This window comes from Lepidochelys kempii, chromosome 25 (assembly GCF_965140285.1).
Source record: "Lepidochelys kempii isolate rLepKem1 chromosome 25, rLepKem1.hap1, whole genome shotgun sequence".
Classification (NCBI taxonomy): domain Eukaryota; kingdom Metazoa; phylum Chordata; order Testudines; family Cheloniidae; genus Lepidochelys; species Lepidochelys kempii.
The window spans coordinates 16,525,299-16,552,777 of NC_136404.1; the positions used below are offsets into that span (position 1 = coordinate 16,525,299).

Below are 27,479 nucleotides of genomic sequence, written 5' to 3' on the forward strand. Positions count from 1 at the left end.
ACTCCCCTGGGGAAGCAGTAGTATCATTCCGGTTTTACAGATGGGGAAACTGAGGCACAGAGAGGTTTTTTTTGTTTTAAGTGACTTGGCTAATATCATAGAGCAGCTGTGCAATGGAGGCAGGAATAGAATCCCAGGAGTCCTGGCTCCCATTTCCTCCTCTAAGTGTAAGACAATATTCATCTCCAATTCTCTTTGTTCTTTGGACAGCCCCAATTATTCCAATAACAGGATCAAGGAATGAAAAGCCCCGGTACACAGGCACATGGCCATTTCAGGCATATATCTAGTGAGTGCATAATTAAGTGAAAAGAAAAGGAGTACTTGTGGCACCTTAGAGACTAACCAATTTATTAGAGCATAAGCTTATAATTAAGTGATAACCCTAAGAGGCCTAGCAATGAGGAAAGGGGCAAAGCGTCTCCCGCAGCCATAACGAGCACCAAGCCTGTGCACATTTGTGTCACTTCCCCTGCACAGCCCTGCGCCTCTCAAATCAGTGCTTCAATCTTAGAGCTAACAGAAGCAAAGAAACAGCCCAGAACTGTTGCCAGCAAAATCATTTTGACAGAAAATGTATTAAAAGTTTTTTAACAATCCATCATGGCAAAGAGCCCATAGCCCTGTGTGTTGTGGTGACGCCAGATACACTAGGGTGGCCAGACATCCTGGGAACTGCAGGACAGTTCCTTGTTTATGAACATCAGTCCCGTGCTTCCATCTCTGTTTCTGAGGGATGAGGGACACTGACAGAGAGAGACGTGATAAGAACAATGGAAGAGATCATATAAATGCAAATTATTATTTAAAGTCAGTTGTATCTAGCAGTTAGAACAGGGAAGCCTGGGAGTCAGGACTCCTAAGTTCTACTATTCCTTGCTGTAGGAGCATGTGTGGTCTAGGGGTTAAAGTAGGGGAATGGCATCTTTTCTCAGCTCTGCCATGGCCTCTGCACAGCCTTAGGTAAATCTCTTCTCTGTGCTTCAATCCCCCTGTTTGAAAAATGGGAACACACCTACCTCACAGGAGGGAACGGGGATTGGAAAGTTCAATTCATTGTTTGCAACCTGCTTTGGGTAAGATGTGTAAGGGCACCAGGCACCCCACCACTATGGAAATTAAATGGGAGGTGAGTACCTAACTCCCATAGGCTTTTTAAAAAAAGACACCCTTCAATGCCACTAGATGAAAGGCATGATACATGGATAAGGGATTCTATGAAACATTATTATTGCACAGTGTGTAATATGACAGATGAGGAGCTACTTACCCAGAGGGCTACAGGGGAACATCTCATGCTGTGGTTAAGGCATCACATACAGAAGCTTTGTTTAGCTGATGGTTAATTCAGATCCTCTTCAGGCACCAAACCCTTGTGTTATAAGACACAAAATGTCAACCACTTAGTTTTCACTCACTGCCTTCACCCTACGCAATAAACAACTTTCAATGAGATCTGGCTTTTCAAAGGTGACTCACTAACTATAGTCTTCATCCTTGTTTATGAGAGACCACTGGCCTGATTTTTCAGAGATTCTGAGCATCCCCATATTGAGATCAATGAGGGCAGAAGGATCAGGCTCATTGATATCACATGACTTGAACCTCTGGCAGGTCTAAACTCAGGGCTCCAGAGGTGAACAGCAAATCGAAGTAACTTGCTTCACCACACAGGGCCAAGTCCAGCACTTCTGTAAAGTGATCAACCCCACTGAACCGAATGAGAGTTGCACCAGGGTTAAATCTGGCCTTTAGTGCACCATTTAAAAACCAGACTGGGATTTCCGTAGCTGCACCTTGCACCACTGGTTCATACTGGGCCTTTGGCTCCACAAAAGGTTGTGCCCTCTCCTCGCTCACTGGGTGCCCCAGGTGCAAAGGAAATTTCATGCAGGATGGGAACTGGAGAGATGCTTTGGGATGGTTGTCCCCACCCTCTCCAGGAAACTCCCACCTCAACCAGACTAAGGCCGCTACCGTGCAAGTCGTTCTATGTGGACGGCCTCTTGTACCTGCACGGAGCGTGCGGCAACTCCGAGCCTCCCGCATCCCTAACCATTTAGGGGGGACAGGGCGAGAACCCAGGAGTCCTGGGTTCTGTCCCAGCTCTGGGAGGGGAGGGGAGGGGGGGTCTAGGGGATAGAGTGGAGGAGCCGGGAGCCAGGATTCCTGGGTTCTCCCCCTGCTCTAACCCGCTAGACCCCACAGCCAGGGGGAGAACCCAGGAATCCTGGCTCCCGGCTCCTCCACTCTAACCCCTAGACCCTCCCCTCCCCTCCCAGAGCTGGGACAGAACCCAGGAGTCCGGGCTGCCAGGCTTTAGCCCACAGGCCGCCCTCCTTCAGGGGGCCCGTTTCCATGGCGACCCACGGCCCGTGGGGGGGGGGAAGGGGAGCCCTGAGGAAACGGGGCAAGGCGGGAACACGGGGCCAGCCGGCCCAGGGCCCGGGGCTCAGCACACCCCACGGAGAGCCTCGGCTTGTCCGGGAGAACTACAGCCCCCAGAAGCCCTTGCGGCCTCGGCGTGACACGGAGAACGATATGTCCCAGAAGCCCTTGGGGCGCCCCCAGCCCCGCGTGGCCGCGGGTTGTGATAGGCCCGGCGGCGGGAGCCAATAGGCCAGGGTGTTGTTGAGGGGGGAGGGGAATGATGGCGGCTTTCCTTACCGGCCGCCTGGGTCGCCTTTGGCCTCTGCCTCCCGCGGGCAGGTAACGCGCGGCTGCCGGAGAGCCCCTTCCCCAGGGGGGCTGAGTGGGTGAGGGGCAGGCCGCGGGGAGGGGAGGCTGAAGAAGGGGGACTGGAAATGGGGTGAGGGGGAGTAGGGCAGAAGAAGGGGGACTCGGGGGGGCGGGGCAGGAGGTGAGGGGGAGGCCAGGGCAGAAGAAGGGGGACTCGGGGGGGGCGGGGCAGGAGGTGAGGGGGAGGCCAGGGCAGAAGAAGGGGGACTCGGGGGGGGGCGGGGCAGGAGGTGAGGGGGAGGCCAGGGCAGAAGAAGGGGGACTCGGGGGGGGCGGGGCAGGAGGTGAGGGGGAGGCCAGGGCAGAAGAAGGGGGACTCGGGGGGGGGCGGGGCAGGAGGTGAGGGGGAGGCCAGGGCAGAAGAAGGGGGACTCGGGGGGGCGGGAGGGGGAGGCCAGGGCAGAAGAAGGGGGACTCGGGGGGGGCGGGGCAGGAGGGGAGGGGGAGGCCAGGGCAGAAGAAGGGGGACTTGGGGGGGGCGGGGCAGGAGGGGAGGGGGAGGCCAGGGCAGAAGAAGGGGGACTCGGGGGGGGCGGGGCAGGAGGTGAGGGGGAGGCCAGGGCAGAAGAAGGGGGACTCGGGGGGGGCGGGGCAGGAGGTGAGGGGGAGGCCAGGGCAGAAGAAGGGGGACTCGGGGGGGGCGGGGCAGGAGGTGAGGGGGAGGCCAGGGCAGAAGAAGGGGAACTCGGGGGGGGCGGGGCGGGAGGGGGAGGCCAGGGCAGAAGAAGGGGAACTCGGGGGGGGCGGGGCGGGAGGGGGAGGCCAGGGCAGAAGAAGGGGGACTCGGGGGGGGCGGGGCGGGAGGGGGAGGCCAGGGCAGAAGAAGGGGGACTCGGGGGGGGCGGGGCAGGAGGGGAGGGGGAGGCCAGGGCAGAAGAAGGGGGACTCGGGGGGGGCGGGGCAGGAGGGGAGGGGGAGGCCAGGGCAGAAGAAGGGGGACTCGGGGGGGGCGGGGCAGGAGGGGAGGGGGAGGCCAGGGCAGAAGAAGGGGGTCTCAGAAGGGGGGGCGGGGCAGGAGGGGAGGGGGAGGCCAGGGCAGAAGAAGGGGGTCTCAGAAGGGGGGGCGGGGCAGGAGGGGAGGGGGAGGCCAGGGCAGAAGAAGGGGGTCTCAGAAGGGGGGGCGGGGCAGGAGGGGAGGGGGAGGCCAGGGCAGAAGAAGGGGGTCTCAGAAGGGGGGGCGGGGCAGGAGGGGAGGGGGAGGCCAGGGCAGAAGAAGGGGGTCTCAGAAGGGGGGGCGGGGCAGGAGGGGAGGGGGAGGCCAGGGCAGAAGAAGGGGGTCTCAGAAGGGGGGGGCGGGGCAGGAGGGGAGGGGGAGGCCAGGGCAGAAGAAGGGGGTCTCAGAAGGGGGGGCGGGGCAGGAGAGGAGGGGGAGGCCAGGGCAGAAGAAGGGGGTCTCAGAAGGGGGGGCGGGGCAGGAGGTGAAGGGGAGACCAGGGCAGAAGAAGGGTGACTGGGAGGGGTGGGGGGGCTGGGGCAGGAGGTGAGGGGGAGGCCAGGGCAGAAGAAGGGGGACTGGAAATGGGGTGAGTGGAAGCTGAGGGCAGGAGAGAGGGGGTGTGTGTGGCTGGGAGGGTGGGGTGGGGGTCCTGGCTGTAGATGGGGAGGAAGGGAGGTCAGAAGCAGTGATGACTATCTGATCAGAGGGGTGCTGTGTGTGTCACTGCATTGGCAGAGCCAAGAGAGAGATGGATGACCGCAGTGCTGGGTGCGGGAGTGTGTTGCCGAAACAGGGCCAGCATCTCCCTTCACTATGTCTGGCTCAAATGAATTGTCAGAGTCCCTTATTTAACCAGTTATACCTCCAAAATTACATTATTTGAATGAAAGTCTCAATCACCCCATCCCACATACTGTGTTTTACACATGGTGCTTAGATTCCAAACTCTGTAGGTCATTGTCTTACTTCCTGTTAACCTCTTTCTATTGTTTTTTCACTCTACCAAGATTCTTTCTGCTGCAGCGCATCATAGCCTGCCCCTCACAGCCCAGGACAATTTCCATCCTCTCTGATGTTTTGGGGCAGCCTCCGAGCACCAGCCTATCCTTCAGATCTGCAGGAATCTTCCAAAGCATCCCTAGACACCTGTCACCATGGAACCTTCAGCAAATACGCACCAAGGCACGTGGGAATGAATATCAACCAAAGAACCTCAAGCGCAAACGGACCCATGGCTGGATCAAGCGTATTAGAACTCCCAGTGGGATTGAGGTGATCCTCCGACGCATACTGAAAGGCAGGAAATCACTGAGCCACTGAGTATTGTAGCTGCAGGATCTGTTGAGCGTGAAATGTTTCAGTCAAGCCTGAATAATCTTCCGCAGCTCAGACCTTTAGAGTGAACCAGCTCGAGAGTTTGCAGTGACATAGACTTCTCTATGAAACACCCATGAGCGATTGACTATTCCCATCATGTTATAAAATGTGGTGAAGAATTATTGAGTGGTACTTTGACAGATGTAGGTTGCTGGTTTTCTTTTCCATTGGCGTCACTAGATGGCTAACTATTTTTAATGGCAAAATTATTACAACTGATGGGAGTAGTTCTAAGGTAAAAATTGTACATCCATGAGGCATAATTACAAAATAATAAAAAATCATATCAAGCTTCCTGCATTAAGTTTGTTAATGCAAAGCTATAGGGGAAGAAAAACTCTTTTATTTCTCTTTTTTTCTTGTGGGAGTAGCGGACACACTTTCTTCTTTCTCTAGAAACCTAAAGGGATGAGTTTTCAATCTGTGGATGTGCAGTTAGCGTTAACCACAAGACAAGGTCTATGACTATTCCCCAACGTACCCAGTGAACAGTGTGCTATTGACTCCACTCCCCTCTCCCTGTGTTACTCACTAAGGACCCTATCATGCAATGTGCTGAGTGCCCTCAGAGCTGTTTGAAGAAAATGAGTACCTTGCATGTCTGGAGCCTAAAGCAGGCGTGGGGTAGGGTTCTTTTTTCTGTCAGTTTAAGGCCAGATCTTGCAAATTTATATGTGCCCATGAAGAGTCTTGTTGCAGAAAATGGGACTCCAGGCAGCCACAGAATCTACTTGCATAGATTTAATTGCAGGATCTGAACCTAGTGGTGGGGCTGTAGTCCTGTTATAAACTACAGCAGTAGTGCATGTTGGTTTTGCTTTCCTGTTGCTCTGTTAGCAAGAATTCCTTTTGTCACTGGGTAAAGATTCCAATGCCCAGCTTCTTAATGGCACCTGAAGAGCACCCAAACACCTCACTTAGCACACTTTGGCTTAGTTTGCTGCTGTGTGGGGGTGAAATTCACATCTGTGCCCAAGAGCCCATGCAAGGCCTCTCTGCATTGCTTAAGTTTTCCATTTAGTCTCTCAGTTTAACACCCCTTGGAGCATAGGCTTTGCAAAGACCTTCTGTACTGGGGTGTATTTCACACCGAGTGTGTGAGGCTGTGAGAGCTTTTAAGAACAAAATCTACAGTCTATATTCAGGATTCTCTAAATACTTGGATCAAAATGCAGGTTTTGTTCAATTTTTTAAAAATTGACATTGAATAAAAATGTCCCCATGGTATCTTAATTAAAACAGTTTTTTATTTTAAAAACAATGTAAACATTCTTCTAGGTGTTCCAAATGGAAGCATGAGACAGACTGTAAAGCTGACAAGTTTAAATTTCCCTCTCCAAGTTTAATGCAGTGTGACAAATATGCATGGCTTACTTGAGGGGAAATTAGATGCAAAAACTACCACTAATGCAGCAGTAAAGGTGAGAATCAGGTTCATGATATTCAGGAAATTCCAGAGGTTGAGATTCTACCACAAAGTGAATTTAGCCAGATTAACAATCAATACAGGAAAGCTTGGAGCCACAAAGTGCCCATTATAGGTTCCTTACTCTTCAGGGACTGAGCCTGAGATCTCTTGAGCTGATTTTATAAACCTTTCAAGATGACCATTAAAAATGTTGGCCTTGATACTTAAAAATGAAGTAGAGAGGAGCCTGAACCTCTTTGGGACAGCATGTGGGGCAAGGAGTTGGGCCTGTCTGACACAGCTCTCACACATGTCATCTCCTTCCAGAAGTTCAACAATATATCTTCCTTACCCTGACTTCCTAGCAGCTGGAGGAATTATATGTAGAAGGCTGAGAACACCTTCCTTTTCACCTCAGTATCGGACACTGAAGGTAGCTGGGGGCTAGAAAGTCCCCATGAGCACGAGTCGTGGTCATTGCCAGAGCCCTCAATTTGAAAAATGGGGTCCAGTAAGAGGAAGGTGGTCAGTTTGCTCTCTAGAGTCAGTTGTAGGGGAACCTAAGAGCAGAACTAATAATTCAACACCCCAAACATCTAACCACTCCTCTGCCTATGATAAACAGAATCAGTCTGGCATGATCCCTGAGAGGATTACTAGCTAGTACAATCTTTGGTACTGTATACATTCTGTAGCTACTGAGATGGCTGGCTGGGGGGAGTGAGTTTGTTTATGGGGTGGGATCTTGCTCTTTTGGTACCTGTTCAAGGAGCACAATATATCTTTTTATTAAAGGTTGTGCACCTCTCCAAAGGCATGTAGGCAGGGTACAGCTTATAAATAGGATTATGTGCTTTCCTCTGATAACACAGCCTCTGTTTATTGCATTTCAGTCATACCTTAATAATGAAAGAGAAACTGAGGATGAAGGAAGCTGGATGAATCAGATGATTGGGAATGGGTTACAGTAGTTTTTCCATTGCAGGCTTGGGACTTTTTGAAACAAAGACTGCCAACTGTACATGATTTTTCAGAGTGATGTGCAAAAATGCCTGCTAGGGCCCAGTACTAAGTTTTTTGTGCAAGGATCTCAAAGTGCTGTGCTAATTATCTAAGCCTCACAACCCCCAGTGGCAGAGAGGTATCATTCTCCCTATTTGTCAGATGAGGAAACTAAGGCACAGGCTGAATTTAAGAAGGGGCTGAGCAACCACGGCTTCCATTTAATGGGAGGTTCAGGTCTGCAGCACGGCTGAAAAAGTCACTTGTCTAAGGCCACAGCTGGAACCAGAATTAGAACTCAGCAGCTTCTCCATCTCAGAACAGTGTGCAGACACCACAGTGCCTATCTTAAGAGGCCCTGGTGCGCTTTCTTGAAATGAAGGGACTCCTACAGAGCATCATTCCAACCGTGTTTGTAACCCATATGCGGAAAGCAAAGTCCAGTTTAAAGAAACCCAGCAAAACATCTGCCAACTCAACCAGAGAAAGGATGGAAAAAGGCATTAGTAAGAGGCAACTCTGTTTTTATAACATATCTTCTTTTTATTTTTTTAATGGATCTTTTGGAATCTGGAGAAATTAGAGGTGGAACAGACTAACACTATCAGATCAGTGGCCAGTGCAGAATTGTTTCCCACAGCTTATTTGCCTGGGGTTTGGCAAGTCCTAGTTTTAAATGCCTCCATTTAGGGTACTTCCACTCTTTCTTTCAGGATTAATTTCTCACAGCTTAATAGAATTCTTATCCTTAGGAACTTTCCCCAGTGTTCAACCTAATGTCCCATTGAGCCGTAATCCAAAGTTTTGTATGAGTCGGGTGTCAGCATCTATTCTTCATATATTATTTTTTCTCTGATGTCAAGCTGCTTTTTAGGAGTTCAGCTGTCATATTTTAAATTGACCTTTGCTGTAACAACTCCTAGGATATGGGACAGGTTCTCAGGAGATTTTGTCTCAGTTCATAGCTCCTTATTTTCAAAATTAACCTGAAAATGCTGTTTGCATAAGTGTTTTTCAGCGTTAGCCCCTTTGCAGAATGCTTCCTTATTTGTAGAATGTGGACCATTCCCCCAACTGATGGCGCCCGTTCCTGTGGAATGGGTATGAAGATGTCCTCTTGTCCCACATGGAGGGTAATGATGGTGGATCACTTCACTCAGTGGCATTGTTAGTGGCAACAAATGTACACCAGGCCACAAAGAATGTAGCACTGGAGATTGACCAGATGATCCTGTCAGCTGTAATTGCTGAACAGGTGGAGAACGCCTGTGAAATAGCTTATTTTTGATTACTGTTTTATTATTGGTTATTGACCATTACAGTCTTGATTTAGGGTCAGATCTGACAATTGTCTCAAGTAGCACTGAACTGTTGTGTATCCCTCCCTCCAGTGTACCTTGTGTCTTTTGTTAATCCTTTTTCTATTCAGACTGCAAGATCGCTGGTGCAGGGACCTGTCTTATTACATGTCTGTATTGCAATTTGCCTAACACATTTTGGGTCTTATACAAATAACTCATATAGATTATTCAGAGATAATTAATTTGTGACTCATTAGAAATGATTAAATATTCTTGACTTTTGCCCCCATATTGCAAGCTGCTTCACCCAGGCAGACCTCTGCACCCCTTAACAGGACACTTTGTGGATACAAGGGTTTGCCCAGGGACAGCAGCTTGCAAGAACAGAGCTTTATTAATTAATAAATTCTTAATTATGAGTGCTTGATAATCAGTTACTTAATATTTCATAATCACTCAAATTGGTTATTAATGTTTACTGTTTGGAATCTATGGCTAAGTTTGATTAAATGGTAGTGGTTATAAGCCATTACTGATAGGTTATTTCATTATAATTAGTAACTCATAATTGACTATGACTTGAATACTGATTATTAATCACTGATTAATTATCAAGTGTTGTTGAATATATATTATTATTATTATTAAGTTGTTTGCTCGGGTGACCAGATAACAAGTGTGAAAAAATGGGATGGGGGTGGGGGGTAATAGATGCCTATATAAGAAAAAGTCCCGAAAAAACGGGATGATCCCTTTAAAAAAGGGACATCTGGTCACTCTATTAATAATGAGCCATAAATTATTATTGATCCCGACAGCAGTCAATGGCCTCCTTCATGGGAAGTGGGAAGCCAGGTGTTCATTACTGGAACTACAGCTCCCATGAAGCAGCGCGGCCGGCCCCCACATCCGGGTCCTTTCCTCTTCCTCCCGCGAGCCTTAGGAGCCGGGGCGGGCATTTCCTGCCGCAACCTAAAGGGCTATTTACTAGGCCGATTGGAGGGACAGGTCCGATGGCCAATAGGCCTGCAGTCTTGGGCAGAGCCACCCAATGGGAGCGTGCGTGTCTGGGCGGAGGGGCGGTGCGAACGAGGAGGCAAGTTAGGCTGAGGAGTGGGCTTTTAGAAGTTGCCGTGCGGCGGAGGCAGCGGCGGGGAAGATGGTAGGTGGCTTGTGCCCCCCCCCATACAAAATGGCGGGTGGGGGAGGCGGGGTGCTGGGTCTGGAGCCTCAGTAGCCATGGGGGCTCCCGGGGAGAGGGCCCCGCCCCCAGCCTGAGTGGGGCGAGGCTGGGTCCACGGGCCCCCTTCCCATGGGGTGCGGCCGCCACGGACCCCCCCTCCCCCCGGGCTGGGCTGTGGGGCGGGCGCCCTGGGGCCTTCTGGGGGAGGGGAGACAGCTGCAGCCGCCCTGGCGAACACCCCCCCCCTCCAGCAGCTATGGGCCTCCCCTCTCGGGGCAGAGCCTTCGCCCCCCTGCAACCCCCCCCCCCCCGCCAGTGCCAGCACCGTAGGCCCTTGTTGATAGGTGGGGCTGGGGCAGCCCCGGCACCCAGGGGCCTCTCCCCCCCCCATGGGTTTTCCTAGGAAGGGTGTCGGTCCCCTCCCACCTTCCCCCAACGGCAGTTCCTGGGCCTGCTTATTCAGGGGAGAGGGGTGACTTTGGGGGTGCGGGGCGCGACTGGGGGAGGGGCTGGAGTCCCCTGGTCGCCTTCCCGTGCAGCCGTGTGGCCCTGCCTAGGAAAAGGGCTTCGGTGTTTCCTTCCTGGGCCTGCGTAGCAGGGAAGGGGGCCAGTGATCTCTCCCGAAGGCCTGAGGTGGCTGCGCTCGGGGGTGGGGCTCCTGCATCTGCGGTTCTCCCCGCCCCCGGGGGCCTGGTGGGGCTGAGCGGTGTTGCTGCGTTCCCTCCTTAGGGTCGAGGGGCTGGGGCAAGGATGTCCTCTCCATCTCTCCGCTTAGAGCTGCGGGCTCCAGCCGTAATGGGATTTTTTTGGTCACCGTCTCGGGGAAACTGCTTGGGGGGGTGGGGTCTTGCTGACATGGGAGAGGCAGATGCAGCCTTGTCTCTGCCTCCCTCCTCAAAGCAATAGCCGTGGGGAAAGTAGGGAGAGACTCTCCAGGCAGCAGCTTAGTCACAGTTTTGCATCTGGGGTTCCTGCTATGTCACCTTCCCTTAAAATAAATGGAGAAACGCCTCAAATTTGAGGATCTGCTTCACTTCCCGACTCCTCAGGACATTCCTCAGCAATTTTGGTTTGGCCGGGGCATTTTCCCTCTTTGTCCTAAGGAAAAGAGAGAGGCAGAAAGCTGAGATTAAAAAAAAAAAAAAAAAAAAAAAAAAAAAAACTTTTCTAAGAATCACTTTTGTTTTCGTGCTAATATCTCCATAATGGTGGTTGCCCAGTAAACACTTCACATGGTGTTGGAGCTGAATCATTCAAATAACTTCTGCCCTGGGAAAAAATAGTGTGGTGGCTAGTAACCAGGGAAACTCCAGCTCTCTCTTGCTTGCTCCCATTAGCCTAGAGCTAAGATATCATGGTGCTGCATGTAGTGTTAAATGACTAGCTAGATTCCTTTGAAGTGAGCTGTAGCTCGAAAGCTTATGCTCAAATAAATTGGTTAGTCTCTAAGGTGCCACAAGTCCTCCTTTTCTTTTAGCTAGATTCCTTGTTGCAGGTGTGTAATTCTCTGGCCTGCACAAGTCTGGTGTCTGTCTCGCATTTATTGTTTTTAATTGGAGAAGCTGAACAATGAAACAAAATCTGCAGACATTATTCCTTTAACAAAAGATCCTGTGTGATTTTCATGCCATTATTTTCAGGGCTGTCGTTCTGAGGCTTTATCCTATATTTGGACTCTCATAAGACGAGATGCTTAAATGTGGGGACAGCTGTACATAATCTAGTAGGCACCTAGAAATACATTGCCATGAAAGTAATTAACTAGGGTGCCTGCCACCCCCACTTATGCTGGAGGAGTTAGGAGGGAAGAACTGTTTCTTTTGGATGTTTGATAAGGTTTTATTGCCCTCTGTCAAAATGGATTCCAACTGTGTTCTTTACAATAATTGATTCACTGTTTAAATGGCATTTGTACATTAGTAGGTCAAAATGTATAATGTGTGAATGGGGGCATGGCAGAATAATTGAAAACTGTTGTTTTAAGCTGTCTTGCAACCTGTCCAAAACAGTGCTAAGGAGTTTATTTTGCATCTCGGAGAAATATTTAGCCCTCATCTTTAAGTACCTATAATGGTTCTCAGGGGGGAAGCAACATTGAGGGGGGAGGGGTAGCTCAGTGGTTTGAGCTTTGGTCTGCTAAACCCAGAGTTGTGAGTTCAATCCTTGAGGGGGCCATTTAGGGATATGGGGTAAAAATTGGGGATTGGTCATGCTTTGAGTAGGGGGTTGGACTAGATGACCTCTTGAGGTCCCTTCCAACCCTGATATTCTATGATTGCTTTTTAGTGGATGAGGGGGAAAGTATCCATGTTTATGCACATATGCTGTATGTGATACAATCCCATTTCAGGCCCAGTAGTCTCACTCTTCATGTAGATAGTCTTACTTTAGGACTCATCAGAGCAAAGACAAGTTTTTCAGTTTTCTGACACTGTTTCTTAAAATGACTAGTTTTGTTCTATATATTTTGTGTAAAGTTAAGGAGTGCTACAGAAACGTGTTGATGACTTGGGCTCCTACATGATTAGAAAGTACAGTTTTCCTCTCACAAACTTTAATTTTTTTCTTTTTACAGTGACTAGTTGCAATTATTGATAGATTCCTTCTTGGTCAGGTCTCTTACAATACAGTTATTTGTAGAAATGGTTTTCTACATTTGCACCTTGACCCAACTTTTCCTTTTGCAGAATCCTTGAAATGTGTCTGCCTGAATGTATCCAATTTTTGAAACGGGGGTTGAGCTGTAGCTTATTAAACACCTGAAGTAGTGTAAAATATTATTTAAAAATAATTACACTTTCAGGGTGGTTGTTGTGTGGTGGGGTTTGGTTTTTTTTTTGTTTTTGTTTTTGGTTATATGCCAAGTAATAGTCTGAATAGTTCAGTTCAAAGGCTTTTCTGTCCGGGCCTAGCCTAATGTAATGGTGCAAATATTCAGTTTCTTGCATCAAAGTGCAGTGAAAGGCTGAACAAAATTAAATGGTTTGTGGTGGGATATGTTCAAAATTTTCCTCTCTAAATAGAGTAAGAAACATACCTGGGAATTTTGATCAATTCCAATCAAATACTTACTAGCTCTAGTATGTAAGAACTCAAGGTCAATTCTAAATAGAGTGAAATGGGATGCTAAGTCAGTGAAATATGCCTCGATGTTAGTAAGAATAATACTAAGAGGATCTATATCCTTTTCGCAGTCATGGAACTTTCCGATTGAGTATTCTGTAATCAGAACCAACCTTGGGAGGCAAATGAAAGAAGCAGCCCATCAGTGGCAGCATAACAGTTGGAGCACACAGCAGAATCTGAAAACAAGTTTAGGCTCGACTGGAATAGAAATAAAGACCAGCTTAGATACTGTTTTCATTGTGCCAGTCATTCTACAGAGAAACAAGAACCTGCCCTGAAGAGCTGGCATGTGCTAGATAGACAAGGTAGATAAACGGTGGGAGAAAGGAAGTCATATTGTACCCATTTTACAGATGGGCAAGAGAGGTTAGTTATTTGCTCATGGTCGCACAAAGACTCTGTGGCAGAACTGGAAACTGAGACCCGTTTGGTTGAGTCTTAAGTCCAGTGCTGTAACCACAGGGCTATTTTTCTCCTAAAAGCAAGCTTGGGAGGGCATAAATTTGGAAACCTTACTGTTGTTAACTTTTCTTAAAACAAGATCAAAGTATAAATAGTGCTTCGAGGCTATCCTGACTGGAGCCTATTGCTTTGAATAAGCTATGACAGTTACAAACAGAAAAGTAATTGTTCCCATTAAAAGAGATTTTTAACTCCTTCCACAACTGTAGCATTGCAGAAGGACTCTATCTTCTTGTTGCGTGTGAAATGGGTTGAATAACTCTGCTCATTAGAATCATCTGCTTCTTTCTGATCTTTAGAGTTGATTCTACACAAGATAATATATTAAGCTTCTATTGTAAGCTCTGGTGCAGGGTCTGTTTCTTTGTTACATGCATGTGTTGTGCCTAGCATAATGGGGCCCTAATCCTTGACTGGGGCCTCTAGGCATGACTCCAGTGCAGATATTAAATCTGTTTTTTGAGATAGGGGTTTAGGCTAGCTATTTTCCTTCATGGCCTTTCCTACGTTCATCTATCTTACTTATTTTAAGGACCTACAATTCATAGATCAGGACCCCATGGTAATAAGCACTGTACAAACACACAAAAAGACAGTTCCTTCCCCAAGGAGCATACTTAATGGCTTCTTGTGATATCTGTCCCCTTGCTTCCTGCTACTTAAAAAATTCAGCTGTTGTCAGGAGTCTTTCTTTTTCTCTAGGTATATTGTGACTGAAGAGGCTTCAGAGTGGTTCTGGGTCTGGCATACTGCTGAGTTGATTACCATACTGCCCCCTTTATTGCTTTTAAGACAAACACCCCTCCATCCATATCGGTTTAGCTTGGTTAACTGTGGGTAAAGGGCCTCTTCAGGGCCGCTGCTGCTGTTACACTGAAATGCTTCCAGTGAGGCAGTGCTGCTGTTGTCAAGTGTGTTACTCTGACTCTGCTATGAAGGCTGAACCAGACCTCCTCAAGAACTTGGGAGTTCTTTGCATGGAAGTAACCACAGATTGTGGGCCTGATCCTGCACACAATTACCATTGACCCTGCACCAGGAGTTACATGTGTGCAAGGGCTACAGGATTAGGCCATAGAGGTTGTGTAGTTCTTTTGCCTTCCTGAGACTGCCTCCTTTGTGTTTGTGCAGATCTAGTAATGGCTGTCAGTTTGACTGTGCATCCTAGGCCTTCTCTGTGCTGAGGATTTTATCTACTGGTGTAGCTATATTGGAGTAGGCCCCTCGTGTGCATATTGTGTAGCGAGTTGCATTGGTAAGTTCCATCTGACAGGTTTACACTACGTATATTCTAGGGGGTTGCCTCAGTGTAGCTACCTTGTTTGAGAACTCAGCTCATTTTAATGAGTAAACACCCTTTTTAGAACAACTATAATGTATTAGGTGGAGGGTTAATAGTTCCGCTGTCAGGTTCCCCCACTTTTCAGGCCCTAACAAAACCAGAGCGTTGGCATTAAGGATGCATTTTGGCAGTTGAGATATTTTAGATAGATGGCTGCTTGCTACAGGATGGGCAAATTCATTCTTTCCTACTTATTCCCTTTGCTTTACTGAGTACACAGTGATTCAGTATTTCATTGTGCAGTTACAGGTCTGTCTCTAAGTAAAACTCAAAGATATGGTCAAGTCAAAATTGGCCCAGAACTTTAGCAAAGTGAAAGCAAAATAAATGTTTCTGTGATTTTTTTTTTTAATTTAATGAAACTTTGCAACTCAAATGTAACAGCATTGTACTAGTTCATATGAGCCAAGAAATCAAAGCTTCTTGTATTTAAAAGTAAGAATGTCTGATCTATTTTCATTGTTCAAGCTGAGGTACAAAAGAGTTTGCAATATAAATAGTAAAAATGTAAATAGCTCAAGTTTTGTTTTAATCTAACCTATCTAAGAGCACTAATTTTCTTTAAATGATTAACTTGACAATTGCCCCCTTTTAAATCAGTCACTATGCCTCTTAACTGATTTCCCCAGTTTACCATCGTAGTCTTAAAAATGAGACCTTACTGCACCAACAATTAACTAGTTTTGTTTTTGTTTTTTAAAGAAAGCCCTCTATATCAAAATGGATGTAGCTACAGCAGAGCCTTTCACTGGAGATTCATAAGTCACTTAGGTTGGAGAAATACAGATGAGACATTCACATAGGACTGCAGGATTTGTCTTAAGAAAACCAGTGTTCGTTCTGAATATTTAATATCTGACCTCGTAGCTGTCAACATACTTCCAAATGATTAAAAAAAAAAACATTATTGGCATGTGCAACTCCCTTGATCTTTTTGCTGGTCTACTATTCTAATTCTTTACTTGCTTCATTGTTTAACCAAAGCTGTCTTCTGTCGTTTTAGGCAGATTTTTTGAAAGGCTTACCAGTCTACAACAAAAGCAACTTCAGTAGATTTCATGCAGACTCCGTATGTAAAGCGTCGGTGAGTATTCTATCTAAATGCAATCTCTCAGGAGATGATCTTGAAGTCTTACAGAGTTGCAGAGGATACTGGTGCTTCATATGGCCTCTAAGTGGGCCTTGGGTCTCTTAAAATAAGTTATTGCTAGTATCATCATGAGCTACAACTGCTTATCTGAGATTGGAATCCCAGGAGGGGAGATTTCCCAGATATGAAGTTAATGTACTTCAGAAAAATTCAATATCAGCAGAGCCAAAGCTGTGTGGCATTCCCTCCCCATGTTTTCCATTCTTAATTTACCAGTGGCACTGGGGCACATATATGATAAATGAACCTCTTTTTACATGTGGAAGAATTTGCAGCTGCGTGGCACAGTGAGACTGTGGTATGCTGCATTGCCACAATTTTATAGCATTGCAGTTGAGATGAACTTGTCAGGACTGGGATTGTTCAGCAGCCTTAGTTGTATGTGGAAATTTTGGGGTTTTTTTTGTTTTCCTCTGCACTGTAACGATTCTAATACTTCTACAGAACAGAAGACCGTCAGTATATCTTCCCACAAGGGAATATCCATCTGAACAAAGTAAGTATGCTCCTTCTGTGTTTGAAGCTTCAAGTGATGTGTACTAGAACTTTTATTTTGTGTTTGAGTACGTACCAAATTTTTAATATTAATCTCATTTGATTATTAAAAAAAAGTTTCTGTTTTGTGCTATCTATGTCAGATTTAAGTACCTCCAAAGAGTACAGTTGCTTAACTTTTGGGTACGCTTTTGCACATCTTTTTCTCTATCCTTACTGAATGATTATATCACTCCTTTTTAAAAGGTTCACAACCTGTATGAAGTCTTGGTCACTAGTTTGTTTTAAATGTTATCTCTTAGAAATGCCTTCAGAGTGTGTTCTCTCTTTCTTCAACAGTCATAGTAACAGAAAAGACTAACATACTTTTGCGTTATCTACATCAGCAATGGGACAAAAAGGTATGACTTTTTTTTAATGTAAAACTTTGTATCTGGTTTTAAAGTGCAGTTTGTTTTTGGTTGCTTCTACTGTGTGACCATCAATGCCTATAATTAGTCATGAAAATACATAGATACTAAATTAAGTGGAAGACTGAGCCAACCCTGAATTTCTCAATTCTACCAGAAGGTGCTTGTGACGAATTTTCTATCTGTGGTAGACTTTCTCACTCTTCATATTCTAGAAAGAGGAAAGATGGTCCAATGACTAAGGCAGTAGCCTAGAATTGGGAGGTCTGTTCAATTTTGCCACACTTTCTACGTGACCTTGGGCAAGTCACTTAACCTCTTTGTGCATCAATTCCCTGTCTGTAAAATGAGGAATTTTTGGGGGTATACTTGAGACCATAGTCCTTTATTAGACTGATAGTACAGAAGACTGGGAGCCAGGACTCCTGGGCTCTTTTTCTGGCTCTGCTGTTGACTCACTGGGTGCCTTTGAATGTATTATTTCCAGGTACTCATCTGTAAAATCCTATATCTTGCTTACCTCACAGGGTCACATGAATAGTACATGCCAGGTGTACATGTGTTATAAAAAGTTCCTAGCACGCACCCTGCCTCTGAGTTTGTGCTCTACAGGCACAAGTGGGTACAGTACAAGACGCACACAGTGAGGAATGGTCATAGCCACAAAGCTTCCCAGAGCAGATGTAACTTCAGAATGTGTGCATTTGGGAAGAGTACATGAAGGCTGCTCCAGAGGTACAGAGCAGCAAGAAAGAAGGTCGGAGGCTGGGAGTGGGTAAAGGGAGCAACTGAGAGAAGTTTTGGCAAAGCATAGAGATGGAGGAGGAGTTGAAAGGAGAAACACAGATGGGAGCAGAGTTGTCAGGAGTCTGAAGCTGATAATGAGGTGCTTCAGAGTGATGATGGAAGCCAGTTGGGAGGTTTGAGAAGTTCAGAGACTGAATCAGAGCAATGGGAGAAAAAGAGGGTCTTATTAAAGTTTATAAAGCACTTGAGATCCCTGGAATAAAAAAGAAGCTAAGAACAAAGGATTGTCCTTTAGCAGCCCTGCTGGGGCAGGAGAGCATTTTAGAAGAAAATTCAATATATAATATAGTTCAGCTTTGGACAGAACTCTGGCGTTCTTCAGAAGATGCCTCTGCTAGTTCATATACATCAGCATCTTCACTCCCAAAGACCTTTACCAACTCTTTATGCAAGATGCATCATTCAGTACGGAAATGTAGCCGTCTCTGGAGTGGAATGTTGTGGAGGACTTCACTGATGTACCTTTCTCTTTGCTTCAATCAGAATGCAGCAAAGAAGAGAGATCAAGAGCAAGTGGAAATAGAAGGTGAGAATTCGGCACCACCACGGAAAATTGCTCGGACAGACAGCCAGGACATGAATGAGGACACTTAAACTCTTGCTCTCTCCTACACTATTTTGCAGGCGCTTCCTGTTTTGTCTCAAAATGTGTAAATTTCCACGCCCCTTCCCCCCCCCCCTCCACTATGCAGCCCAAACCACTTCAGACTTCATAGGAGCCAGTGTATTTATTTTTTCTCCAGTTTTTATTTATGCTGTAAAACTTACGGAGCAATCGATGGTGGAACAAGTCAGCAAATGATGTGGTATAAATTTAATCCTTTTTTTAAAAAAAAAAACATACATTATCACTTCTCCAGATTTTGTTAAACCTGTTGCTTAATTAACCCAGTTTGCCATGGAAGCCTGGAGAGGAGACATGAATTTACGGCATGCAAATTCCAGTGGTATAGGCTTTCTGATCCATATGCCCACTGGTATATTACAGTCGTCAACTCTGTATTGGCTGTACTCAGTCTAGCAGTAATTGGGGGGAGTGGGGGCGGTCTCGTCCGCTCTGAAATGTTAATTCTAAAATCAGCATTGTACTGAGAAATCCCAGGGGTTATTTAGGGTTGTGCTGATCTTATCAAACGTGGTCATCTTGATAGAATGGTTGTGGGTTTTTTGTTCGGCAGCATATGTTATCACACACATCAATGGTCATGGAGAAGTCAAGTGACAGGTGTGTTGCTTTGGTTGCTCTTACATTTTAACAGCCTTTTGGCTTGAATGAACTGGTATGTGCAACTTCTCCATTGGAATAAAAAAGGATACTTTTATCCTACTGAGTATTTGATCAACAGTGTCTTTAATGGCAGCAGGTGGAATGGAATTGGTAGGTCTACCTTGAAAACTTGTTTGTTAAATTTGAGAATCAAATTGGGTACAGCTTGGCCTCTAGATTGGCTATTTCCTTTCTCTCAACCAGTGATTCTGAAAAATCGTACACTGCATGACGAGCTGAGTCCAGGACTTCTGGATGCAAAGTAGCTGAACAAAATGAGCTTCTACGGTCTATATTAAAGGCAGACCCTCTTTCATTTGGACAATGACAGTTCAGTGCCTGTCACCTGTAACCCTTTGCTGACTATCTTCAGTAGGAGCCAAATACAAAAACCTTCAAGATATCTAAGTGGAGTCAAAGGAAACCAGCATAGTTGGTTGAAGGTGTGTGTGTATCTCACTATTGACTGTCCATTGTGCTTTTAATGTGAAAAGCTTAGTGTGTTATTTTTAGGTTGAAATCTAGATTGTTGCCTTCCGTTGCTCTTTTCCCAGCATCTCTGCTCATCAGCAAACTGTAAACAAACTGAGTCCAGAAGCCATGTGAGCCTCTTTCTAGAAAACCCTGAGTAAGCCTAGTTCTGTAGGGAGTTTGACCATGGGTGGTTAAACTCAGACGAAAGACTTGTGAGGCTCATGCCGTCACCTTCGCTACTGTGTCCCAGTTAGACCAGGGGACAGAGCTTGCTCAGAATAAAAGCATGATGAGAGTGAAAGCCATCAGCAGCACAGTTTCTTATGAGACAGGACTTCAAGAGGAGCAGGACATAGCCTCGCTTATTGCTCCATTTTTACAAGTATGTACAAGGCGCTAAACTCTGATTCTAATATTAGTCATCTCACTTTTTCAGTGAAGATCGTTAAGTTACTTAGACCTAAAATTGTACCTGCCCTTAACATAGCTACGTTTTGCTGCAGCAGTGCCCCTCCAGATTATCTGGTTAAAACACCAGCTGTGTTGATAAGGACAAAAATATGGTTTTACAATTTTATGTGGTCGACTGACAATTACAGCTTAACAGAACTCCTTTTCCCAGAGCTGTGCTGCCAAAAAAGATGCTGGCATGTGAAATGCAAGAAGTAAACGGAAAATGCTTTGTTAGCTTCAAGGGCATGTTAAAAGGTTTGTAAGATACCAAAGGAGGAAATGGGTGTAGTGCTGATGACAAAAGTTTAACAAGTGCTGTGTTTTTAGCTACATTTCAGGAGTTCCAGCCTCGTTTAAGTGCTGTTTAATTCCTTACTAAGAATTTGGAGCTTTGCTGGCCTCTCTGCTACAGCGAGTGAGGTACCATTAAAGAGTTGGCAGTTCCATCCTGTTCGATACCCCCATCTTTGTTCCCTTTACAGTAAATGTGACCTTGCTGGTAGCGGAGCCTTTGAAATCTTACAAATAAGGATTTTTTTGTTTATTTTACCAAAAATCTCTGCAATTCTCACGCTCTTAGAAAAATTTATTTGGCAAAGAGGAAAAAAAATAGTTGTCTTTAGTTTCCTGAGAGCAAGTCTGGAGCAATGGGGGAAAACCTCCCTGTCCGTCCTCAAAAGTTCTTGAGTGTCCTTTCAATCAGACTATAGCATTTTGCTTTTGATGTTGGCTATACACAAGCAGCATGGACTTCTGATGCTCACAAACAGGTATCTTTGTTGCATTTTACTGAAAGTTTTGATAGTCTTGCTCAACTGGTCAGAGTTATCTAATCTGAACTGAAAGCCTCCTCCCTCGCCATCCAGTTTCCATGCTGCTGACTGCTTAAAAATGTCACCCTCAAGCTGCCACACGTTCAGAATGTTTCCACTGCTGTTTAATACATGTGTATCGGGTTTGTGTTGCATGTGAAAACCCTCCAACCCAACTGACTATCTGGTGTCTTAGGCAAATCGTACAGTAAACAGAGATCCAGAACTTCTCCAACATTGTTCACTTTGTATAATATGTAGCTCCTCTAATACTTTCTGATTATCCTGTTACAAAGTGACTGGGATTTAGTGACCCTTAACTGGTATTTTGTATATGTCCGCATAGTGGTATTTTTATGGTTTCTAGTATTGATGTATATTGTACAAAGTTTTTATAAAACTTTAGAAGCTTGTCAAAAAGATCAGGAGAGAATTTTTGGAGTGACTAGTGTGACTTTTAGCAGAAATTGGAGCTGCAGGAACATATTTCACTCTTTATTTCAATGAGAAGTACAGAGGATGCTGAATCCTAGGAATAGCCTAGCAAGCATCTGCTCTCCCCTGCGAGGCAGATTGCTCCTGTACTGGATAGCATTGAAGTTTGTGCCGTCTCTCTGTTTAGTAACCCCTCAGTGCGATTGGATGTGATGGGTAAATCTGTTGTTTCAATGGTAGCCATTGCCTTTTTTTTTCTTTTCTTTTTTTTTAACAAAGACTGGATGTAGTGGGTGTTATCACAAGTTTAGTGACTGACGAGGCAAAACCAAAGATGTCTTAAACTAACTCCAGATATCAAATGTTGACTTCAGAGGAGTGTTTGAAGGGGTTTTATTCTCTTCACCGCCCTTGACTCGTAAGCAACTTTAAAAGGTATTCAAGTTTGAAAGGGAAGTTGTTTGGTCTTTTTTAAATAAACAAACCCTTGGAACATGTTCCATTCCAGTGATCATAAGTGGTCACATCTGCTCTGCAAAGGCCCTATTTATTTGTATGGGTGGTTGGTTCTTCAGACTTGCTGGTTGCTTTATTTTATCTGTGTACGTTACTGAACACAGATAATGTACACATTCAAGCCATTTCCCTGAGCAAACACAGGGGCATACAAAGAGATACTGCTGAGGGAGGATGATCTGTTTTGAGTAAAACTGGCAGGCTGGTAAGGGACACTACTGTTGGTGCTTAGAGTCTGAAAATGTTTTCAAATGCAGGTACCCATAAGAGCACTGAATCCATACCCGGTTACAAACCAAGCTACAATGGAGATCAGAAACATTGTGAAAACCCTGCTGGACAGAGTGTGTTTGTGAGGAAGAATCGACCAGCTCCCCTGTCTGTTTAAAACTTTGGCTAGACTATGACCTATTTTCCCAGCCTAGACAGGGCCTGAGGGTTTAGCATAGGTAGGGTATGTCTATGCTGCAATTAAAAACTCACAGCTGGCTTAGCCTAAGGGGCTGTTTAATTGTGCTGGAGCCCAGGCTCTAGGACCCTGTGGGGTAGGAGGTTCATAGAGCTCAGGCTGTAGCCCAAACATCGACACCACAATTAAACAGCCCCTTAGCCTGAGCCCCACAAGTCCGATCAGCTGGCATGAGCCAGCCTTGGGTCTAATTGCAGGGTAAACGTACTCTTTTTAGAGGGCAGGGTGAAGATTCACTAGTACTACTAAAATGGAACTGTGTTGTGACCAGGTTCAGTGGCAACCGCTGGTCCTCTGGCACTTGTAGTGTAGATTGGGCCTTAAGTACCAAACCATACAAGCTGAAAGCATGTTCAGAACCAGGTGCTGAGCTTGGTTCTGGCTGACCTGGCAGAGTGGCGTGTAATTCTTTGAACGCTGTTTACTATGGTCTGGAGCTCCAGAGAAGATGAGGGCCTATGTACCAATCTGAATGCTATTTGCAGTGTTCAAAGAAATTTCTTGTGCAGTCAGTCACTTGGGGTTTTAAGCCTACTGAATCAAAGTACTGATTTTTGTTTGCTCTTCTTGGGGGGCTACAGGGTTTAGAAGCTCCCGGATTCTTGTTGGCTGGTGTCTCTTTCTCAAGGCATCATGATTCTTGTGCCTTATACAGTAATTCAGTTGTTAACACTTGGACTGTTTCCTGTGTTGAGGCAGAATTTTGGGGGCTTGCTGGAAAAATCCTAAATCTGCTTCTGCAGTAGGTAGGATTACTTCAGAGGAGCTCATTTCAGAATATACCTTTTGAAAATAGATCTGACTAAGCAGAAGCTGATGATGTACATCATGGACAGGCCATACAAATGGGCCTCAGTCATAAGCAAAGCTGCCATTTACCATCTAGCATTAGTATGTTTATACCACTAATGTGACTTTATTTTTCTGTTTAAAAGAGATGCGTCCTTTTCTTTTTTGGTGGTTTTTGGTTTTTGCAACTATGCTTATTATAATGGCCTTTTCTTTCCCTGATTTATTGACTGGCATCTGGCAGCTGGGAAGTCATGCTACACTATGGCTTTGACTGGAAGGATTCTTGGTGATTGTCTTCTGTAACTTTTGTGTGTTATAACTTCCGATGTATAAAAAGTATGTGTGATTTTTGTTTTTAGTGGGCCATGTGTGGTTGGGGGGGGTGGGGTGAGGATTAGGTTGGTCAACGTGCGCAATAAAGGATACTGTATCATTTGTTTACTCAAGCACAGACTATCCTTCATACCATATTGAATGCACATTCAGCAATCTCCACTTGGCTGGTTCACAGATGTATGCTTGTCCTCCTTGTAGGGGAGAATTTAGTCATGGAATCTCATCTAGAGATTTATATGGTTTGGAGCACTGTTTAGTACCACTAACCTGCTGAGAAATGTGGGACCAAAGCAGCATTTGCAGGTAGGCTGCTTGACTTCCTTACTGCCAATTGCAAGCTTATGCAGAGTGGATGTGCTCATTAGAACCATACTACTGGCTCCCTGGATTACTCCCATTTTACATCCACCAGCCTACATTTCTCATTTGAGAGGCCAACAGCTTTGTAGCTGTCTCCTGCATTACTGCTGACCTGTGTGTTCATGGATGTATGTGGATTCTTCAGTGGAGTTCAACATCACACTAGCAACATTAGAGTTGAACTTACACTTCTTTTCTATTCATTCTAATTTCCTTGTTACAAGATTGGGATGAATATTTCCTTTAGGTGTAGAGAGGGTTGAGCTTGGTCTGTACAAGACAGCAACTTTGTAATTATGACTTTAAAAGTGGGAATGGACAAACGCCAACCTTCCCATTTGTTCTGCACTAAGATTTTATTTTATTTTTTTTAAAGCAAAGCTTCTCTGCTCCCTGCCTGTGCCTGGATGTGGTGAGTGAAAAGATTAATCATATGTACAGATTGGCCTTTTCATTCAAATTGGTGCAATTCCAGTGATGATTCTTGGGTTCTGTAGAAGGGCAAACTACTACTGAAGGTCTGAATGTTTTTTGGAGGAGTCCTGGTGGACTTAATCCTTTATGACTGAGTTCAGCTTTTATCAGTGTAAACCTGGGAGTCGCTAATCAGCTGGAGGGATAAAAGGGCCATGTTGTCAAAACTTTTTTGCTTTTTTCAACTAAAAATTAACTGATGGCAGAGGTGGGGTGGTTGAGGAAATCAAATGGCATGAGTCAACCCACACCTCTGTGGTCCTGGGTTCTAATGCTGTTCAGGCCACCTGTGTACAAACGAAGTTTTGTGTGTGTCTATCTTTTTGTCTCCTCTACCAGACAAGCACACACTTCAACTCAATTGGCATTCTGTGGTGAGAGATGAACATCCAGACTAGAATAGCCATCATGCTGGGAGGATGAATCTGCCTTAACAATGAGCTGTGCATGGTGGGGAGGTTAGCCTGCGCTATATCTGGCTGGAGTTACTGCTTTGGCGCTCTCACGTCCGTGAAAAAATTTAGTTTTGAGGGTGAATGGAAATCCTCTTGCTGAGTATATAGTCATGACTTTTCACTGGCCAGCTCGTTGCTTCCCATATTATGAATACTACATTGATAACTGGTCCCTGTAGCTGTCCAGTGCACCCCAGTGCTGTAATCTTGTGGCTGGTTGTTTATAACACAAATCTAAATGTGCTTTTCTTCCTTTCGGAAGTGGGGGGAGATCTAACAGTGTAATCAAATACTCCTTCCTTGCTTTGCTAAGTAATGTGTGTATAAAATGGATATCTTCATCCCTGAGATACTAGCAAAGATTGGCCATTTAGTTATTTAAATACACATGCATACTTGTTGGAGGAGGGCAGAGTAAACTACTTCACTCGCTAGCCACCTGCTTTGTTCTGCGATGATGGCTGTCTAGCTTGGATTGCAGAAGAGTCCTGACAAAAATGGATATTGATTCTTCACTTAGAAGAAGAAGTTGCAGAAAATACTGCCATGCAATCTGAAGGAATGATCCATGGTGCTTATCAGCACTGTCACCGTGCATAGTACGGCTGGGCTGGACTTTCAAATACATGTGTTTCTTACGACTTAGTGCAATGTGTATAGTTAAAAAGGCTTTACTGGGTTTTTTATTAAGACTAATCTTAGTCTCCTTGGTCAGTTGCATGTAACAGATGAATGTATGGGATTGGGCCTTATCTTTCTAGCCATCCCAAATTGCTTTTACGTCCGTTACAGTCTGTCTGGAATACAAAATCCCAGGGAGATTTTTTGGCAATACACAGTGTATCCCTTGGAGCCTGTATTACTTACAGCCTGTCCTTCTGCTTGTGGACAAGAAATACCTGCCGAGTTCCAACTCTGCCTCTTCCCCCTTACTGTCTTTGCGAACACTGTGTCTGTGGGGCAGGGGGCAATGTGTTCTCCTGAGGAGTTGTGTGGCGATAGAGGGGCTGCTGTAATGGAGCGACTGTAAATATTCTGTTCTAGTTGAATGTCACAGCTGTTGGATTTTGCATTTATTTTTAAACTATTTCATGTTTGATACTGTGTATAATAAATTTGCAGAAATTAGAGGATTAGAATGTTTTTCTTTCCCATTTCTCCTCTACCATTTTTACTTCAATAGGGTGAGACTGCTTGCTGCCTGAGTGCCGAAACTGGTACATGAGTGACTGTTGCACTCCCAAATCAAGCTTGATTTTTTAAAAAAATGCTATATTTCTGTCCCATAACTTTACCATGGGTGTGAGTGCACAGAATAATAGGTACACATGGAAAACAGAACTGTTACTGATAGAGCTGCTTGCAAAAACAGTGAAGATTTTCCATGGGAAAACCCAGTTCAATCAAAATCAAAACACTGTGTGAAATTGCCAGTTTTGCAGAAAGTTTGATTTGGAGGGAAAAAGCAGAAAGAATGCAACAGCAGTGAAACGTTCTGAACGAAACATTTCTTATAGCAACAGAACTTTTATAATCTGGAATACAACAAATTCAAAAATGAAAACAGTCAAATGAAAAGTTTTGACTTTTTTGGCCTAAACAAAACATTTAGGTGGATACAAAGCAGTTAAAAAAAAGCTACCAATGTTAGGAATCATTAGGAAAGGGATAGATATAATAATGCCACTGTATAAATCCATGTTACTCCCATACTTGAATCCTGCATGCAGTTCTGGTTGCCCCATCTCAAAAAGGATATATTCAAATTGGAAAAGGTACAGAAAAGAGATACAAATGATTAAGGGTATGGAACTGCTTCCATGGGAGATTTAAAAGACTGGGTCTTTTCAGTAAATAAAAGAGAAGACTAATGGGGGGTTTCACAGAGTTCTATAAAATCATGACTGGTGTGGAGAAAGTGAAGGAGTAACTGAACACTTCCTATTCATCTAACACAAGAACCATGGCTCACCCCAGGAAACTAATAGGTAGCAGGTTTAAAACCAAACAAAAGGAAGCAGTACTTCACACAACGCACAGTCAACCGACGGAGCTCGTTGCCAGGGGATGTTGTGAAGGCCAAAACTATAACACAGTTCAAAAAAGAATTAGATAAGTTCATGGAGGAGAGGTCCATCAACAGCTGTTAACCTAGATGGTCAGAGATGCAAGGTCTGGGTCTGGGTCTTTGCCTCTCTTTGCCAGAAGCTGGGAGTGGATGATGGGATGCATCACTTGATGATTACCTGTTCTGTTCACTCCCTCTGAAGCACCTGGCATTGACCACGGTTGGAAGACAGGCTATTGGACCATTTGTCTGACCTGCCGTGGCCTGCCTTATGTTAAAACAAAATTCTGTGTACATTTTTTGCTGAGAACTTTGAAATTTGTTTCATTTTTCAATCAGAATGAGAACAAATTTCAAATCCTCTGGAAAGAGCATTCTGTTCTCCACCTAGCTTTAATTATTACTTTTCTTTGTGGGTGGGTGGGTGAAGGCCCCTAGAAATGTCACGCTGTAGCTTCTCTATTCTGCCGTGCTCCAAGTGTCCTGCTTCCGAGTTAGAAATGGCATTTGGAGCAGGGCAGAAACTGCCCTTCATCCCAGATATGTTTTTCCTTGTTAGCTGTAGAAGGTGGCCGCTCATACTTTATTTTCTATTAGTGACAATCTAGGAATTGAAGCTAGATCACCAGTGTGCTAACCCCTTTATCGCACAGTACAAGTTATGCACTGAGTATATCTTGTGACTTCCTCCTATCCCTTTTGTCTGTTGAGTAAACAAGGTCCTCCTGCATTCTCTTCTCCTCTGCTCCAATCATATTTATAGCGGTGTTATAACCTGCTTCTCAGACGGAAGAGACAGGAAGCACTTATTTATTTATTTGTAAGGTAT

The 27,479-nt window shown here is 45.2% G+C and overlaps 2 protein-coding genes across 5 annotated transcripts in view; one reads left to right on the forward strand and one right to left on the reverse strand.

The window, feature by feature from the left end:
* ABHD8 (abhydrolase domain containing 8) overlaps nt 1–2,104 on the reverse strand; it is a 31,688-nt gene extending 29,584 nt beyond the window's left edge. For 2 of the 4 annotated variants that reach the window (XM_073323962.2, XM_073323967.1), the window contains exons 1-2: nt 1,480–2,104; nt 1,271–1,372 (exon numbers count right to left, since the gene is read on the reverse strand). In XM_073323962.2, coding sequence (XP_073180063.1) covers nt 1,271–1,292 — 22 coding nt within the window. In that variant the 5' untranslated portion in view covers nt 1,293–1,372; nt 1,480–2,104. The remainder of the gene's footprint in view (nt 1–1,270; nt 1,373–1,479) is intronic. The other 2 variants (XM_073323964.2, XM_073323965.2) reach the window with 2 other exon arrangements.
* A 501-nt stretch (nt 2,105–2,605) lies between these two features.
* Nucleotides 2,606–25,710, forward strand: DDA1 (DET1 and DDB1 associated 1). Its single transcript, XM_073323972.2, has 6 exons — nt 2,606–2,709; nt 4,684–4,948; nt 15,881–15,961; nt 16,472–16,523; nt 16,862–16,923; nt 18,223–25,710. Exons 1-6 carry the CDS (start codon nt 2,648–2,650, stop codon nt 18,331–18,333), a joined length of 633 nt encoding a protein of 210 aa, XP_073180073.1. The 5' UTR covers nt 2,606–2,647; the 3' UTR covers nt 18,334–25,710.
* The last annotated feature ends 1,769 nt before the right edge of the window (nt 25,711–27,479 follow it).

What these genes read in the sequence shown, in the direction of transcription:
- DDA1 (XM_073323972.2), top strand. Translation starts at nt 2,648, where the DNA reads ATGATGGCGGCTTTCCTTACCGGCCGCCTGGGTCGCCTTTGGCCTCTG. An exon ending in CCTCTGCCTCCCGCGGGCAG is followed by an intron (nt 2,710 to 4,683) that starts GTAACGCGCGGC and finishes CACTCTACCAAG; the next exon opens with ATTCTTTCTGCTGCAGCGCA. An exon ending in GAACTCCCAGTGGGATTGAG is followed by an intron (nt 4,949 to 15,880) that starts GTGATCCTCCGA and finishes CTGTCGTTTTAG; the next exon opens with GCAGATTTTTTGAAAGGCTT.